The sequence below is a fragment of the Lissotriton helveticus genome, chromosome 4_1 (assembly GCF_964261635.1).
Source record: "Lissotriton helveticus chromosome 4_1, aLisHel1.1, whole genome shotgun sequence".
Classification (NCBI taxonomy): domain Eukaryota; kingdom Metazoa; phylum Chordata; class Amphibia; order Caudata; family Salamandridae; genus Lissotriton; species Lissotriton helveticus.
The window spans coordinates 2,117,167,326-2,117,186,449 of NC_136063.1; the positions used below are offsets into that span (position 1 = coordinate 2,117,167,326).

General features: G+C 44.4%; 1 protein-coding gene across 10 annotated transcripts in view; it reads right to left on the bottom strand.

The window, feature by feature from the left end:
• Nucleotides 1-19,124, bottom strand: part of DCX (doublecortin) — a 358,719-nt gene that overhangs the window by 139,147 nt on the left and 200,448 nt on the right. For 7 of the 10 annotated variants that reach the window (XM_078688805.1, XM_078688813.1, XM_078688807.1 and 4 more), the window contains exon 5: nucleotides 449-529. The exons of the other annotated variants lie outside the window; for them this stretch is intronic. In XM_078688805.1, coding sequence (XP_078544931.1) covers nucleotides 449-529 — 81 coding nt within the window. The remainder of the gene's footprint in view (nucleotides 1-448; nucleotides 530-19,124) is intronic. 10 annotated transcript variants of the gene reach the window in all.

Sequence of the window (19,124 nt, forward strand, 5' to 3'; positions counted from 1 at the left end):
TGTGGCCAGCAAATGTAAGCAGTTTATTTCTGAAACAATTTTCTTGACAACTATCACGCTGGGTGGCAGCAATTTGACCTCTGTTTTAATGTAGTGGATGACACCATTCGAGTCCTTGACTTAGATAATTCCTGCTTGCTGAACCTTAACGATCTGTCTGTAGCCTTCAACATGTTTGATGAAACCCCCTCTTTAATCCTCAAAGGAATATACGAAAATGGAAGGTAATGTGGACTGGCTCTGTGCCTGTGTGGCACATCATCTTCAGCAGACTAAAGTAGAAGTCCCACTCTGCTGCTCTGTCTCCCTCTCGCAATGCACACCTGAAGGGTCTATCCATGCACTTGTCTCCTCAATATTTACCTTCAGTCTCATAATGGCCAATTGCTTTGGTATATTTAATAAACAATGGGCAAGGTTACCCAGCAGTATATAAAAAACTCTTCACCTGCTGACATCACAGCCTGCTCACATCTCATGTCTCTCCCAGATCCTGGAGAAAAGTGACGCCTGGATGATTCAACACCATCTGAAATTTAAACCACAGAAAAAAGGGTTTACCTTCTTTTTTCCCTCTCCCACTCTGTGAATCTCCTTTCCCTAAAATTGCTCTACACCGCAACAAGGGGTGGAGAGTAAGCGCAACAACTTTGACTGCACCAACTACATGTAGAACTTTTTTCAAAAACAGTTTCAGACTCACAAGCACATGCATAGGAAGGCCAAGAAGAAATAGTGGTCTCCAAGAGAGAGATAACCTATATTAGCAAACCATCCTTAAGTTCCAAGTACGGTCCTTTGTACGGTGATGCTTAGACTGGAGTAAGTCCCGTCTTAATGACATTTCCTAAGCGAACCTAGTCTTAATTAAAGCTGACCAACAATCTGCACCAATGGGGCAGCCGCCATTTTGGCAATATCATCCCAATCCATACTACACTAAATTGCTACATAGTGACCCCAGGTGCATTAAAAAAAAATCCTGGTAGGTGCCTTTAATTCTGCACACGGCTTCTTCCTACTAACTGGCAGCGAAATTGTTTATTTCAGTTGGCTGTCCTGGCAAACAATTCTAATGGCACCAAAAGGCATTTAGGAAACACTGCATCTTGGCACAATCATTCTCTTACCCCACAATTCTGGCCATGCAATTCCCATGCTGCCCACAGAAAAGACATAGGCCACCTCTTGACTTAGCCCTCTAAATGCACATTCTTATGCTAGGTACCTGGGTGACGCATGATCCATCCATGGGTCCATTAGTGTTACTCCACTTTACTCACTCTGTATGTCTGTTCCCTTCCTGATCTAAGTTGAATCCCACTCCTTTACAGTGCAAATCATTATCAATAAATACACAATTATTTCTTTTTGATGTCATGCAAAATGTGTATAACTCTGATCTCCATAAAGCACAGCGGCGAATAACACTAAACAAAAGTACAAATAAATAAAAGAGTAATTCTGAAAAAGGTGTTCTGCTAATTTAAAGAGATCAATGGGGCACATTGGCATTCACATTATGTAAAACAGATCACCGTCTAATCTTTGTAACTCCTGCATTTCAATGTTCTTTAAGGCACTTTATCCTAGCAGGAGCCCTCCAGCTGATCTCAATAGGAGTCAATCTGCATGCTACTCATACATATGCATGAAGCGATTAGCATCACAACACAGAATGCTAAACAAGTCACCCTACAGCAGAAGTTGCATTCCAGTGACTACACCATCGTGCTTCTGAGAGTGTGAGCTGATTGACTTTTATTTGTACATCAATGTGTATTCAATCGATGTCTGCGCTTCATCATTGTATAAAGTTGTACTTTTCGTAATGTGTGTACCAGTCACCAACTGTGCATCTACCACAACATTGAGATGCTGAGACTATGCCAACATTAATATAAAACATCAGGTTTCTTTACATTGTATGTTGTTATTCAGCGTGTTACCCTGGTTCTCAAGCAGAGTAATGCCATCAAGGCACACAGCATGAACTGTAGCTGCCCAAAGATTTTTACACCTTTAGGCATCACCTACTGGTGTAAAACAGGGGCCAACTACAGCACTGGCGGGCCAGGACAGCGGTGTCCACTGTACCCCAAATACTGATGTTCATTACTACCGATCGAACATATGAGGTCCATTCTTCTGGTTTACCTCAGAATCTCTGGTAGCCTTGCCACACCATTGCCGTAAAGATGGGGTTTGGACATAAAAATAGAGATTCAGCTGGAGTAGGCAAGGTTAAGGAAGGGAAAAGGGGTGCATAGGGATGTTCAGTGTGTCTTCCTGGGAGACACGTGTAAGTATCAGGGGCGGCTCCTACGTTGTGGCGTTGGAGTGCCGTCCCACTGAAAAATAAAATGATAATAAAACCATTTTATTATCGTTTTATTTTTCTTACTGCCTGCTGAGGTTAGGGTGGAGTGAGTCCATCCTGAAGAGCGTCACGTCACAGTAGGGAGGAGTGTTAGGCACTTGTAAGTGCGCATGTCAACTTGGCCAGCCATCTAAAGGCCAGCCAAAAAGACATATGCACTTGTCTCTCCAATTGGGCAGTCTTGCACAGCCGGGTTGGAGAAAAGTCACAGGCTCACTGTGCCTGAGCGAGCGTTAAGTCAGTCCACGCAGGCCAATCACGGCGCTGCTCTCATGCTGGTAAATAGTATTACCAGCTTGAGAGTAGCGCCATTATTGCTCCCTGGGAGCCTGTGCAGCGTGACCAGCGTTGAGAGAGGAGCAACGGGGTGGCAATCGCAGGGGCAGGTAAGTGTTTTTATTGATTATTTTCCCCTCAACCCCATTCCCCCCCCCCACATTTGCGTTGCCACACCACAACGAAATTAGAGCAGCCGCCACTGGTAAATATATGTCTGTGTCTTAGTTTTGCAGCCTCTAAGTAGCTACTATCTTTCTAGAGGTCATTAAGGTAAAAGATGGAATGTGATTGGTGGCCTTGTTGGTTGGGCTGCGTGGGGCATTTTAAAACTCACCTTGGTTGGATATTTCATACACCTTTCACTGGCTGGATCCACCCTTTAAACATCGGTCATGCGTCTCCATGTGTTTATTCACACACATGTGCAATGCATTTCCACCCTGAGAGCACAGGATGGTGCTCTCACAAACCTTGTTCCTAGCTGGATCTTAAAGGCGTTTGGAACAGCCCAGTATTTATTTGACATCTATGGGAAGGTCGTTTCTTCACAGGGACATTTTTTCCGTGCAGAGAAAAACAGAATATTCAAGTGAAGAAGTCCCTTCAGTCCTCACCTGTTTTGCTGACAGCCCACCTGTGGAAATGTCACAAAGTTGCAGATTTCCGGACATGTGCCTGGGCCCAAAATCAAAAAGAGCCATCAATGCTCTCAGGTGGAGTAGTCATAGCCTGGCTTCAGTGGAGATTTCTGTGCGCATTATGAATTGGTCATGTAATTTTCTTAATGAAAAGTAAACAAAACACACGTTATGGCGAAAAAGAGCCTTGTACATCATATGTATAAGACTGCATGTATTGTCAGCCTGGGCCTGGGTGACCTCCACCCTCCAGGCCATTGTTCTCATTGTCTCCAGACCTGGACTTTTGTGTGGCAGCCTAATGCATTCTGGGTGTTGTAGTCTTGTTTGGTTCCATTGACCAAATTATAATAACACGCCTGAAATCAATAATTTGTAGGTGAAACGTTCAGGCCTGGAAGGAGTGTCTGCAGTGACTTGAAGTGAGGTGGTCATCATATGTGGGCCACTCCCTGCACCTCTGCACTTTTCAGCCAACAGCACCTCAAAGCCTGATCTTTCTAATAGCCATCCATCAAGAGCTATTTTGAATGAATTGATTACTTTGGGTCAGCTCCAGTAATGAATACACTTAAGAAGACACATTCTGGCAACAGGAGTGGTGCAGGCTGTGTACTTCAGTGTTTTCTAGAAGAGTAAGATGCAAAGAAGCATAGAGATGCACTCCAGGAGCTACCCTCCCCAGGCCCCTTTTGCCTTCCCTATACCCGTGAGAATAGGATGATTGTAGTCTATTGATGGGCAGCACACGCTTACAAACGTACTTGCCCATTACTGTTAGGAAGAAATTGGTTTTCTAAATTGGCAAGTGACAAGCTTCAAGGATTCTGCTCACTGCGGCCATGTCACCAACGTCCTGGCACTTGTTCCACTGAGAAGTTACGAGCAGTAATTCTTAAGAGTAAGTTCCATAGTCTGGGTCACAACTCTGGATTGATTGAAATGTACTCCTGAAAATGACCCCTAGAGATACAGGACAATCACTGGTATGGAGTGTGTCCTCAGGTGACAGGCGACAGGAAAGTAGGCATTCCAGGGAATGCGACGTCTCACAGTGCACACTCACACAGTCAGTGTACAGGTAGCTTCTCAACCTGAGTGCACGTGTCCTATTAAAGGAGGTTGTATGAAATGGAAATAAAATAAATAAAAATCATGCAAATACATCTTCTATGCTTTATTCATGCTGAACTTTCCAACTGTTGGGAATTATGGCACATTAGCACACTCGATGACCCTGAATGCTGCAGCTCTGAGGAGCTCCCCTGGGATTCAGCTGTCATGTTTCAAAGATCAAGTCATCCTAAATCCCATGGGCTCGTTTCGCTAAGTGAATCATGAATTTGCACCTCCAAAAGTGCTCCTGTACATGCAAGCATATTTGCAATTTGTTCCTATTCACAAACATTTCCAGCCAGTGGCGTAACTCCCAATGATAGGGCTCCCTTATAGAAAGTGATATGGGGTTCCCGACTTTCCTATATCTTACAAATATTCCTTGGCCTCAATGGGGTCAACCTTGAAGGATTGGGGGCACTCTGGAGAGTTGCTACCTCTGTTTTCAGCAGTACTCCTGAAAAGCTGTAGCAGTCGTACTGATAGTAATGCTGTGACATTCTTTGACATAGCAATTTCCCAAATACAGAGTCGTGTGCAATGTACAATTCTGCGTAGGAAACGGCAGCCCCGATGTGCAAGTGAACATTTGTTGTGTTTGCTTTCTTCTCCATGTGCGAAGCATTTACCTCATGGAGTAACTCATCGCCCTGCACTTCCTTTATGGCAGTAGTGGGCAGTATGCTGACAGAGAGGCGGGTGAGGTGGGGGTGACGGACGAGACAAATACGTTTTTTTTTAAAACACACCTGTCACATCCCGCCCCTCTCTTCTGCAGACACAGGCTCCCAGCGGGCACTGCTATCATGGTGCTGAAAGCAGCGTCAGGATTAACCTGAGTGCGGATGATTTGCGCTCCCAGTTAGACTGGGAGGCTGTGCCTGCTCTCTCCAACCCGGCAATGCAGCCGGAGTTGGAGAGAGCTTCAGTGCGCATGACGGTTTGGCGGGCCTGAGACAGCCGGCCAGACCGTCATGCGCACTGACTAGCAGTGCAACCACTCCTCCACCGGCCTGCGATCCTCCTGACCCCATCCCAAGCCTCAACTCCGAGGGCAAAAAAAAATGAAAATAAACAAGGGCTAATTATTCTTTTATTTTGTTGGCTGCTGGCAGGTGGGGGGGACTCTCCGCCACGGCAGAGGAGCCGTCGCCGCATTATGGTAGGGAGTGTGCTGTTCCCCTTTCTTTCCTTGTAGACGAGGGTTTACCACAGCCCTTTGCCTATGCATTTCTAGGGTGACAAAGGGAATGCTTACTCAGAAGGCACATCAAATGTATTCTCCCACTTGACACCCTTGCAAACATGCCAAAAGCCAGCAGGCTTGTCCTCTAAGGCTCAGTATTCACAAATTTCACAAGCCAGTAGACTGTTCTTTGTGATTTCATTTCTGCTTCAGCATGATAACTGTATTTTTAAGCGAGTTGTTTTTCAGGCAGCTGATATTGAAGCCCCGCAGTATCACCAGGGGCTGCAGCTGTTTTACATTTTTTTATCGTATTTCTATAAATAAATAAAAGTGTCTGCCAATAAAAGCATGCTTGTTGATGTAGTGGCAAGGCGGGGTTCCCTCCATATGTAATATTGTATTGTAATTGCATTTATATAACGCTTACGACCCCTGACGAGGCGTCTAAGCGCTTTTTCGGCGAGTAACACGCTACTACGGGACCCATAGAGGATTAGTGTTGGAATTAGTATAGTGAAACATGCAAGAACATTTTAAGTGGTGGATAGGTTAGTCAGTTATTTGGATAGAGGAGGACAAATATGGCGATAGAGTAGATGCAAAGCTTATTTACATATTTCTAGTGTTTAATAGAGAGAAGTATATGGCTGTATAGTTTGATCAATGTACATATGTAGCAATAATACAGAGATAGTGGAGTGCGTGTATATGTGGTGTAATGGTCAGAGCTGCTGCCATGGGAGCTGAGGGAATCAGGTTTGAGTCCCAAATTCGGTTCAACATCTTGTGACTCTCGGCAAATCACTTAATTTTGTGTCATGTGACTGGTGCTCATGCAAAGCACTCGAATACGTTCAAGCTGAGCTCGCGCTATATAACACTGCACAAAAAGCAAGCATTTGCAATACAATAGGTCTCGCATTTGCGAGAGTTTTAGCTATTGGCATTGTAAATGACAATGCCTTTTATTTATGTGTTTTGAAAACCAACACACATATAAAAGGCATTGCCATTTATAATGCCTGTAGCTTAAACTCTCGCAAATGCGAGATCACTTTAATGGTGGCCGCCCCCTTTTGTACCGCTTTTGGCCGCTATAAGTGTGGCAGGGTATGCTCAGACGTGAGTCCCTTGCTCACTTTGCCACTGGATTCAAGCAAGCCGGGCTGAAGACGGCTGGAATGCCAGAAACCGGTCCTCGGAAGCTTGTTTCCGGTCCAGGGAAGACATGGCTTGGCAGTTCGGGCTGGACTGTTCCCATGAGGCACAGGGTCAGACTAATTTGCATATAGCCATGTCTGAACTGGGGTGGCAGAGTGGGCTAAAGAACGGTGATGCATTAAACCCAGATCTTTTGACTGGGTGTGAGTGTGTGATTGATTCAGATGCTCCGTCCATCACCACCCCCTTTTGTACCGCCCCCTTTCTTTAGACACTGCTCGCCATATTCAGTTTACAGCGAGCTACGTCTAAAGAAAGGGGCACAGCCACCATTAAAGTGAAAGCACGGCATGGGGCATCTTTTACACACAAAAAAACGTTTGTGAAACAAGCTTTTTGTCAATTATATGTATGCACCATTTGCATTCTAATGTCGTCGTTGTTTTAAATGCCCGTTGTTTGTTTGGCGCGCTCTTCACTCCCGCTTTCATGTTTCTTGTCCCCTTCACCTGCCATTCTGTTTTTACACATATCGTACAGCAGCGCAGGCTGCTGTGCAACGTGGATTGAAGGCAAAAAGCGCTATGATGTGGTCAACACTGGCTGCGTCATAGTGCTTTATTTTTACTTTAATTTATGCCGTATTGCACAGCAGCTTGTGTTGCAGTATAACATGTGAAAAAGCTAAACATGTTTAACAAAGCCAATAGAACTTGCATAGGCAAAACCTATTGGCTTTGCCAATGCTTTTTCTTTTAAGGGAATCTGGTGACATCGTGAAGTATGGGCTTATTTGGGATACCATTATTGGAAGTAATGCAATATTTCATGATTACGCCTTCAGATTCCTATTAATGTTCAGTAAATTATTGTGAAAATTGATTTGTAAAATGCACCATTTGACCATTATTTCAAAAACATTCTTAAACGGGAAAATGAAATCTCTCACGAGGAGAGTCTAGCTCACCCACTTCATTGACATAAATTGGGACAGGTATTTATGTCCTACACCTTTCAAAGACCATCAACCACCACTGACAGGCACAGCATAGTGAGCTAGTGGGCCGCAGGAAGGAACCCAAGCATGTCATCCTTACTACCACGGTAATGCACGACTGCAGAGAACACACCTGGATCTTGCCAAGGAAGCGTGCTGAGACAGCCGCTACCTGGGCAGATACGTCGGATTTGAGGAGCACATGGGATGCCTGTGGCTGGATGAGACAAGCAGGGATGCTGGGTGCTGGCTCCATTTCTGTTTCCATTCACAGAAGCTCTCACTTCGCCCCACTACCATAGGATTCTTGGCCAGTAGCATTCTCTGTTGGGCTGCTATCATTTTCATGGAGAATACTAGCATGTCTGTCGAAGGCTGAGGTATGTTTATTGGTATAGACCAATAATATTTAGGTCTCGCATGGCGTTAGCTGCATGCAGGCGCTGCCCTTGCCATGCAAAGGCTTCTTAGAATCATTCCGGTTCCAGAAGTCGTGTAGCTGATCCTACCTGCATTTTTAATTTGTGCGTGTCGTTTTGCAATCTTGGATTATGCAAAAACAGTTTAATGATTGCACCAGAGGCAATCATTACACTGAGGGTTGCCACCCTGTCGGCGTTGGCCCCTCCCACCGGGATTGGATCTTTTACTTGCGGTGGGACACGGCCTCCTTCAATTACTCGGTAAGCACTATATTTGTTATTTTTTGTAAGTTACATGCGCGGTCGACTTTCATTTTCGAGACTGCGAGCACTATATTTGTTATTTTTTTTAACATTTCAGTGCGTGTTGTGTGAAAGACTTCCTAAATTAAATTCGCAGGGTTTTGTCAGAGGCTCGAGACCGCCAGCACTATATTTGTTATTTTTTTAAAGTTTCAGCGTGTGTCGTGTGAAAGACTTCCTGAATTAAATTCGCAGGGTTTTGTCAGAGGCTCGAGACCGCGAGCACTATATTTGTTATTTTTTTAAAGTTTCAGCGTGTGTCGTGTGAAAGACTTCCTGAATTACATTGGCAGGGTTTGGTCAGCGGCTCGGGACCGCAAGCACTATATTTGTTATTTTTTTAAAGGTTCAGCGCCGCACAACGCTGTCAGCTTGTTCTAAGCAGGTTACCGTAATTGCACCCGCTTATCTGTGCGCTACTTCCCTGCTGAGGATGTGCTATGTAGGTTGCACTACATACACTTCATACTACAGTCTCAAAATGGCAGGTAGAGGAGAAGTGCTTCTCAACACTGGGAGATTTGTGTACGAATGAACAAAATACACTGCACAGCTATTCCAAGGCTCACTCCTGAGCACGCGAGAGTCACTCTCGGACACACAATGCGAGCAATGTCTTACTATATGAGCCGAGCTCAAGGGATTTCTTTTTTTGTTCAATAGTTACTATTTTTCTGTAAAGTTGCTCCTGTGTGTGGAAAGTTTGTTTTAGTGATAGTGTAAGATAGTCCTAATGTATAGCACCCCCCCCCCCCCGGTTAGGGCTTACAGGGGGTTCATAGCTCCTATAAACAAGCATTAAAAATGCAATAGGTCTCGCCTTTCATTAAGTTAAAGCTATTTGCTTTGCTATACAATACCATTAGCAAAGCAAATGGTCTTTACTTAATCAAAGGCGAGACCTATTGCATTTTCAATGCTTTTTTTTTTGTAATGGTTTTATATAGCGCGAACTAGACCAGAACCGAATCAGGTATCAGAGCACTTTACATAGCACAAGTTACGTTTTTTTTTTTTAACATGAGGACACACACTTTCATTTTTAGGCACGGGGAGATTATGGGATTTGCCCAGAATCACAGGAGGTTTGGCGTCGTTACCGAGACTCGAACCCAGATCCCCAGGTCCGAGGTCGAGCGCCTTAGCCGTTACTCCTCCTCTCCCCTTGCTTGTTTTATCAATGTTGCCATATATTTAGTGGACAGCCCCACAGAGGCAATGCCTTTCATGGAACAGTACCAGCACTTCTCTGCAGGAATCCTTTGCTTTTCATGAAGAAACAGTTTGTATCCGTGAAGCTACACTTCTATCAGGCAGTGTCCAAACTTTGTAGGGCTTCCACACCTATATAGGTCAAAAGAAGCACGACTCACCAAGGCTGGCACACCTTTATATGAAAGTATCAGCACCTTGCAGGAGAACTGCTGTACTTTCCATGGGACAACTGTAGGACTTCTCGACCAGGCTGCTGCACTTTCACCCATAGAACAAACCTGCTCTGCAGGGCTGCGATATTTAGATAGGACAATACCAACACTGCTCACCAATGCTGCTAATTCATTTATATGAAAGTATCAACACCTCTCAGGAGGACTACTGTACTTTCTATGGGACAGCGGCAGCACTTCTTGACCAGGGTGGTGCACTTTAAGAGACAAAACAAAAACGTATCTGCAGGGCTTCCAAACCTATATAGGACAATATCAACACTGCTCACCAATGCTGGTACACCTTCATATGAAAGTAACAACACTTCTACGTAAGGCTGCTGTGCTTTCCATGGAACAATGGCAGCATTCCTCGACCAGGGTAGTGCATTTTAACAGACAATGCAAACACTTCTCTGCAGGGCTTCCACACCTATATAGGACAATGCCAACACTGCTCACAAAAGCTGCTAAACCTTTATATGAAAGTATCAACAGTTCTACAGAGGATTGCTGTACTTTACATGGTACAATGGTAGCACTTCTTTATCAGGCTGTTGCACTTTAACAGACAAAATAAACACTTCTCTGCAGTGCTGCAATACTTATGTGGTATTGAAAAACAAGGGAACCCAATGGGATTGGTCGGGGACCTTGAGTACAAGTATGCTACAAACACAATGGTCCCTCACAAGAAGAATAGGAGAGAAAAAAATAAATATAGAAATGCAATAAAATCTATATTGCGTTGTCTCGCCGGACAAGAATACTTTTAATATTTTGTGAATTTGTGACACAGGAATAAAGTGGGAACACAAACTCTGCATCAATCAGAGTACGAACAAACAGAAAAGCTCAGGCTTAGCTTAATGCTTGGAAAATAAATCATCAATTCTATTCTTCTTGTGAGGGACCATTGTGTTTGTAGCATAGCAATACGTATGTAGGACAATACTAGCACTGCTTACCAAGGCTGACAAACCTTTACAAGAAAGTATCAATATTTCTTAGGAGGGCTGCTGTACTTTACATAAGACAATGGCAGCACTTCTCAATTGCACAGAACTGACAACCAAACACTTCTCACTAGGGTTCCCATACTTTTACCAACCAACAGTGCCTTTATTGTAGAAGTCCTGCTTGGAGATTGGTGGATCGGCACATTTACAGATTTCTTTGCTCTTCTTGTTGCTAACTATTGTTGGGTAACCATTCAAACATTAGGAATCAGTAGATGCATAGTATCTATTAAAGAAAAGGTAATGAGTATGGATATTACTATTTTAATTTTTTATATGGAAATTATTGTTTCAGGTTCCTTAAAGTATGACTGGATAGTGGTATGTACGTAGTATTTGTATAGCGCAACTCTAGTCTAAATGCAGCAGCACACTGTGCAGAGTCAAAAGCAGAGATTTAATAAGAGAGTGAATATAGGCAGAGAGCTGAGTTCTGAGAGTGGACGTGCATTATTTACTAGGCCTGGGTGGTAATTTCCGTTCCGCTTGCGGAATTTGGGTAGTTTCATGTTCCGCGGAGAAAGCGGAATTGCCAAAAATTCCGTGATTCGCGGCTTCGCTGAATTTTTTGCTTGTTCGCGCTTTCAAAATGCGTGTTCGCAAGATATTTCTTCCCGAGCACGCAAACAGCGTTTGCGAACAGGAAAAAAGCATCGTGAACTGGCGGGACAAGCAATTCCGCGTGTTCGCTGAACTTTTGCGTGCTTGTGGAGATTTTTTTACCATTTTGCGGAGCTTTCCGGAGCTTTGCCGAGCGCGACTACGCGAATTCCGCCCACCCCTATTATTTACTATTACAAGTAAATTAAATATGCCAATCAGGTGTAAGCCAATTTTGCCATGTTTTAGGGATTGAGCACATGCGCTTTAGCACTTGTTAGCAGTGGTGAAGTGCACAGATTCCCAAAGCCAAAAAAACTAATTCAACAAAATAGGAGAGTGAAGGAAAAAAGTTTGGGGGAAGACCACCCTAAAGCTGTCAGGTCTAGCAATATTAACTGTATAATATTTCTAAGGTCCTTTTTCAAAACATTTCACTGAAAGCTCCCACTATCTCATCAGATTCTGTTATTAAGGATCCAAGGAATCGAGAAATCTTCAAACAGGCGAGAGACACAATTGTAAAAGCAGTCAACGCCTTATTGACCCCGAACTATGCCGAAACTACACTGGCTCTAAGCAGAAGTCAAAAATGTTAACCAACTTCTGATATTTTATTTCTGAGACATTGCTTGTTTCACTGAACATCTTTAGAGTTGTACTAAGGATAAGTTGTTCCATTTGCTTTGACAAACTTCTTGATTATTAATTATATTTTGTATACTGAAGGTACATTTAAATATGAAAAGAAAATTACAATCAAAATGACATTGATGATCCACAAGATTCTACATGGCCACCATTACAAATACCTTACTGGAAGACAAAACTGTATCCCTACACACACTACGCATCGAACAGCCATACAAGAAAACAGTTACTGGAGGATAACATTCACCATAGCCAGACTTAGACTGGGAGAAGCTCTTCCAGCCTGAAAACCTGCAGATTACTCACCAACCAGAAAACAACTGAAACCCTGTCTCTATATTGCAATAATGACACACATGCATGTTTTCTTGGTGAATTTCGACTACAGCCCCCTGAACGGGATTCAGGATAAGAGTGTCAAATAACACCCCATAGGTACTTACTGCAGCCTCACTACAAGCTCTGTGACACCTCAGGGTTTAAGCACTATACGTATAACACATAGATACTAAAATCGAACTCAATTTGGCAAATTCAAACACAAGCTACACTGAATGATCCTGTCCTGATAAGTTGCTGAATGTGAAGACAGTTTCTGAGCTGTCCCTACTTATGTCCCTTTGTGAAAAAAATCAGAGATTGGAAAATAATATCTGAATTTGGTCCACATCATGCACTTGCCAGCTTTCCAAATAGCAAAACAGCCTTCATTGCAGCGATGGTGGCCGAACCCATACATAGGAAATCGAACACATTAATATATGTCACTGAACTAAAGGACATCATAAATATGTTGAGGTTGCAGATCTTTTCAGGGTGAGCCTAATCACAAACAAATGCTGTTTCTGGCATAGGCAGCAGAAAGGTGAAACTAACCTCATTATTCACTATCAAGATCCATTACAAATCACATTCACAAGGTGTGGCGCAGAGGCTTCATTCTGAATATCTCCCAGCCTCCCCTTGTGCTACATTCCATGTTGGAAGCCCTCTAGGAGAAGATCAGAGTTCAGGCCTTATGCGATTGCACAGATAAATGCACCAAAGTGCTTAGGGCAGCTAGGGGCGCAATGCTTTCAATCACTAGATTGCCTTGTAGGGTGAAGGGTCAGGAGAGGCTTTTGGCTGGTCTTGACCATCTCCCTAAGGATCCCTGGTTTCTCTCTCTTTTTCAAGTTTATATTTTTATTTCATTTTGATTTAAATAGACAAGAACATGAACAGGAGATAAATACATTGCCACAAACGAAGCACTGTATCACCAGAAGAAATATCAGAAGACATATCAAGTTATACGAAGTAACCAGCTGTGTTTTAACAATAAAATGCCTGGAATTTTCCCACAAATCATGAAAATTGCTATATCGATTTCTCAGCGAAAAGGGTAACTCTTTGGTAAGCTTGTTTACCCAGTCCTTAATGCTTACAGTACTGTAACACTTCCATTTAGAAAACTACTTTTTGTCTACAGAAAGAGCTTTTTGACTACTTGGACAACTCGAGCACACGCATTTCAATTATTTCAAATACTCAATAGTCAGTCCAGTAATAGAAAATGGAAATAATCTTTTTCTTTCGGTTTTCTTACATTTCTTCTATATTTTCGGCCCGAATGTCTCTTTTTTAGGGCTCGGTACTATCCGGTTCGTCAGAACCGGAAGTAGAGAGATCTTATGTTTCTTAGAGGGGCTCTTGATCCCGCCTCTAATTTCGGCTCTCTCCGATTGGCTGGCTTCCTAAAAGGAGGCCAGCCATTGGAGGAGAGAGCCGTCACTCCGATTTAGCCCTGTCTTTCTCGGATTTGGGGGCGTCATTTTTGCTGTTCTTTAGACAGTGACGTCATCCGTCACTCAGAACAGCAAAACCACGCCCCCAAATCCGAGAAAGACTGAAGCAGGCGGGCGCCATTTTTTTTTTTCCTTCGACGAGCTGCAGGACTCCCTTCCTCCTCGCCTGTGCTGCCGGGCTCTATTCCGCCTTGTACCCGTGTTCCCACGTTGCTCTCTCCCTCCTGGACTCCCCCTTTGTGCTCTGTTTACCATAGGCTGGCTTGAGGCGCGCAGACTGTTATGGTTTCGCCCGCCTTTGCTGAGTCTGGAGCAGAGCATAGACAAAAAGAAAGGACACAACGCGGAGGTACGGTGTAGCGTCTGCGAAGAAGCAGAGCCCATTATGGACTGGCACAGGGTGTTCTGTAAAGAGCGAGCCCGCTACAGAGAAATTGCAGGAACGCACCAGCAGATTTAGCTTGCTCTCCGCTTGGTATTAATCTCCTCATGGATGTGCGCAGGAGATGTAGTCCCGCTCCCCCCTCCCTCCGCCCGCCCGCAGCTCTCCTCAGTCCCGCTCCCCCCCTCCCTCCCTCTGCCCGCAGCTCTCCGGTAGTCTGCTCTTGCTTTCCTAGTTTGGATATGACACCCGTATCATGGTGTCAAGGATCGGGCAGGAGTTCCGCACTTGCCGCGGTACACCCTACGAGATGTTCCCCCTTGCAATCGCCTGCCCAGTTCACCTCGCACTCCGGGTCTCCAAAGTGCCTCGAGGACGCCGAGTTCGCTGGAGGCGCACTGAGAGGCTGCATCGCCTCCGTGATCCCGTGAACTGCGCATCCAGAGAGAGGAGTCCGGCCACAAGAACCACGAGGTCCCACAGCCAGTGAAGGGAGCCGCCGCAGAGGAGTCCCCGCTACAGTTTGCATTTATCCTTTGACTCCTTGGTCAATCACTCTCATCCGCCTTTTCACTCTCCTCCACCCTGCTTTTATTAAAAAACAAAAATCCATTTTCTGTAATGTTTGTGGCGCTTTCCTCTTTCGACTTTGAGCTTCGGGCAATGAGAGGCAGCCGACGGGGGACCGGTTTCAGGTAAGTAACTTCTTATTCTTTCCGCCTCTCCCTCACCATTCCTTTTCATACTTTCTAAACACTATGTACAATTACAGTCGGACGCTGTCCGCTCCCAACCAGCGGTCTGCGTATCGGGTGCAGCAATTAACTTTTACCTCTGGTACGCTGTCTTAGAGAAATTAAAAGGTGAATGTGAGATTGGCGCCTCCCATTAAATTTGGGTAAACCTGATTGTTAAGAAGTATGCTACGGCAAATTAGGCTTTCGAATATTATTTATTCTCAAATAAGATACAACCACCGGCTGGAGCAGGGCATAAGCAAGCAGTATGCCTGACAGGGTAGTATGGGGTGGGTTTGGTTTAATGGGACATACGTTCCGAGTTTTAACAAGTACTGTGCCTCTTTAAATTACTTTACCATAGTGTGCAAAAATAAGGGCCCTAGAGCAAATTAAGAAACTGAGCCTACTAACTCCTGGAAGGGGGATAATATACAGCATTAATCAGTTCTTCCTCTGCCCCCCAGGTTCCTGGGCATCAGTGCCGCTGCACCTAATTTCTCGGGCTCTTTCTCAGTGGGCCCACTGGCTTGCCGACATACATAACAGAGTTAAGCCCGGTACTCAGTGCGTTGTTAGTGCCACAGCACTGTAATCCACATTTCAAATGCACTCTGTTTGACTGAGCCATGACCCTCTGCTCACACTATCCCACGGCAGCCTTGCTGTGGTGGTGCAGCCAAATGAAGTCTGCACAAGGTCTCCGACTCCTTCCTGTCCTGCTAACTAGCTTAAGTTTTGTAAAGCGCCGACAGGGCAGAGGAAAAAGAGTGTCAGAGCGCTATACAGGGTGGAAGACAAACCTCAGCCCAGGGGAAGGAAGTAATTAAGATCATGTGAAACCAGAGTACATTTTGTCGGAAAAGATGCAGGTAATGTGCAGAAGGAAATATAACTGGAGAAAAAGCAAACATGTAGTAAATATGTGAAGCTTGGAAACTCGGAGAGATGAAAAAAAAGTCCAGGTACAGCCTCTGGGGTAGAGGAGTCTAGAAAACCTCCCTCACCCTCTGTGTATGCAGTCAGAGTACCTTCCTTTCAGCCCCACCCAGTTCTACCTGCTCAACAGAGAGGCCACGAACAGAAGGGCCCCAAACAGCCTTAGAGTTTCCCTGCAATTACAATGTTCCTTTTCCGGTCAGCAGAGGTGTGCTTAATTTACCTCAGCTGTGCGCCCCCGCAAGCCATTATTTTAAATTTGTGGAGTCCAAATAGCGCCCTGTTTAACACTAATCGCGGCTTCACACTGCTTTACCACAGCCATTCAGTGGCACCGCACCGACCCTTTAATAAAGGCTGTAGTAGAATTGGCCTTTTACGTAGCGCACACCACAGCCAGATTTGCCTCTGAGCACTTTAATCATAGAAGTGATTTAGAGTGACTGTAACCTTTATTTTAACATAAAGTGAGCATTGTTCATCGCCTTTGTCTGTGTCCGGGGTTAATGTTGAACAACCTCAAATAAGTAGGGGCTGTAGAGCTCTCTCCCCAGGGGTAACCCAAGCCCTCAGACAGAGCTCTTAGTGGAATGAGTTTTGAATGGGCTACATGTGTTCATGCCCTCGCACCACAGGCACCAGAGAGCCCCCCAGGGTCACTTGCAGGCTCCAGTGGGTTTCCGCCCTCTCTGTCACTGCAGGAGCCCGGGAGCCCACGAGGCTGGTAGGATGCGTGCTTTAACAGGCTCCTCGCGCTACCCTGTCACCCCGAGGTAGGCGCCCCTTAAAGTAATGCTAGTGTACGACCCCATCTCACGAGGTCTAACTAAGTTTCCAGCCCTGGATGTTCTTTTTTATAAACCATCCTTTAGTGTCTGATAGCTCAGGGTGTTGTGCTCAACCAAGATCACACAATGCTGGACCCAGTGACATGGTGTAGGAATGCTTGAGGCTGGATAAGGCGCATCCCTGTGACACTGGACTTATTGTAACCCCAAAACAGCAGCAGAGCTGACAGCAGTCCCTGCACATCTCAGTATTTCACTTTCCCTCCAGTGGACCAGTGTACAAACATACACTCCTTATTTGGTTTTTTTTTAATGAAAAATGTGATACCAATTTTTTTTACAGACTCCAGTAACTCTCTCATAGTCTGTGGTGTGAAAAAGGGGCAATTGTATTGTAACTGAAAGTCCCAATAATAACGTAAACTGCGTGCTTTGTAAGGAAAAACCTTTTCATATAAAGGACTACAGTCTACGGAAAATTATAAACTGAATGAAAAAAAAACCTTCACCCAAAATATATTAAAAATGCACAACTTTGGAAAAAAGTGCCACTATCTTCAGTTTTGGCTGATCCCACTCTGGATGTCTGGAGGAATCGGTTGTCAAATGCAGAATTTCTGCCACGAATCACTCACAAGTGAACATCTGTGTTTGGTTTTTTTTCCAGTAAAATATTTTTCTTTAACGCGACATACTGTCTACTTTTGGGGGATAGTCAAACAACAAGAGAGAAAGGGTCAGACAGTCACTCATATACCCCTTAAGTAAACTTTTTTAAACAACAAAAGAGTGACAAACCAGGTGCAATGCAAACCAGGCAAGAACTATATGACCTTATAACCCGAGTCAGAATAGGGTGGATTGGTGAAGAAACTGTGATTCGAAAAGAACATTCATGCACCAACAAAGTTGGGGGATGAAATTGGGTGAGGGGAGAGGGGGGTGTTGGGTGCTATAATGCTTAATGTGACCGGTAAAATACCAGCAACATAGTGCCTAGTCTGAAGATATTGAGTCCTCTGCAACATACACATTTGAGGCTCAGATGTGCTGGCAGTGTCCTTCCTCCTTCTGATGTGGACAAATTAAGCATCATTGTGTTGTGCAAAAGAAACACTTGTGAACTACACCCTGCAGTGGTAAAAGCTGCATAAGCAGGTGTTGCCAAAATATAACAGCGTATGATAATGAAAAAAGGCCATATTGCTGTTGTTCTTTTGCACTTCATAACCAAAACAAATTGTTTGAAAGCTACATAAAAACGACTATTTAAAAAATGTAATCTTCCCATTTCACATAACTCATTTATCATCTTAACAGTATTTGCACAGTAAAACCGTATAGCACCCAAAATGTTTTGAATTCTGGATTCTCAAACCACAAAGAAGCTATATTTGCCTGCCCTCAATATCTGCACACTGCACTCCAGTCTGCCCTCAATATCTGCCCCTCAATGCCGCCTGCCCTGTGCCTGGTGTGAGGCAGCTTCCTTAAGTCCCCCGCCCATTCTTCTGCTCTGTTGATGGGGCATTAATAGTTGGAATCATTGTAGTTACCAGGGACAGGCAGCAATGGCCCCAGGGCATTTATCTTTGACTGGAGCAATGTAAAATATGAGATTTCAGCCACTAAATCAGCCTTTTCTGCCTCCGATCTTTGTAGAAACCAAGTTATATTCCACAGCAGACTCGCACTTGCGTGTATCATTGACACACTTCTTTTCTGGCCTGGCCCCCAGTAGATACTGCATGCTCTGCTGAGCAACACTGCTCTACATTCAGTTTCAAAACTGCATTTTCAGTGCCACATTCTGTATTCTCTTCCAAAATGTTATGTTTCAACAAGAACCAACGCTGCAAAATCATTCCTTGAACAATTAACTTACTTTCATGGTTTGCAATAGTGACCCATTCACAAACGTGCTTGGTACAAACACACACAATATGTACCATGTGCAAGGTGTTCCTGTGACTCGTGAAACCGGTGAAATAAGCTGAAGTCTTTGATACAAGAGCACCTTACTATTGTCACATCTGGCACTTGCTCAGGATGTTGTAGGTCGGAACATTGCCTTTGTATTTTTATGTATAACCTGTTATTTCCTTCACCTGTAAGTACTGTACATACTTAATAAAGTGGTAGACAGTTTGAGACGTGATCTGATGTATGAATCTGGTAATTGTAGTACATCACGAGGGCATGTAAGACAAAGGGCTCTATGTGAATGACTGTATGGGTGGCTCTGTGTGTGTGTGGCTCTGTCTGTGTGTGCGCGTGGCACTGTCTGTGTGTGCGCGTGGCTCTGTCTG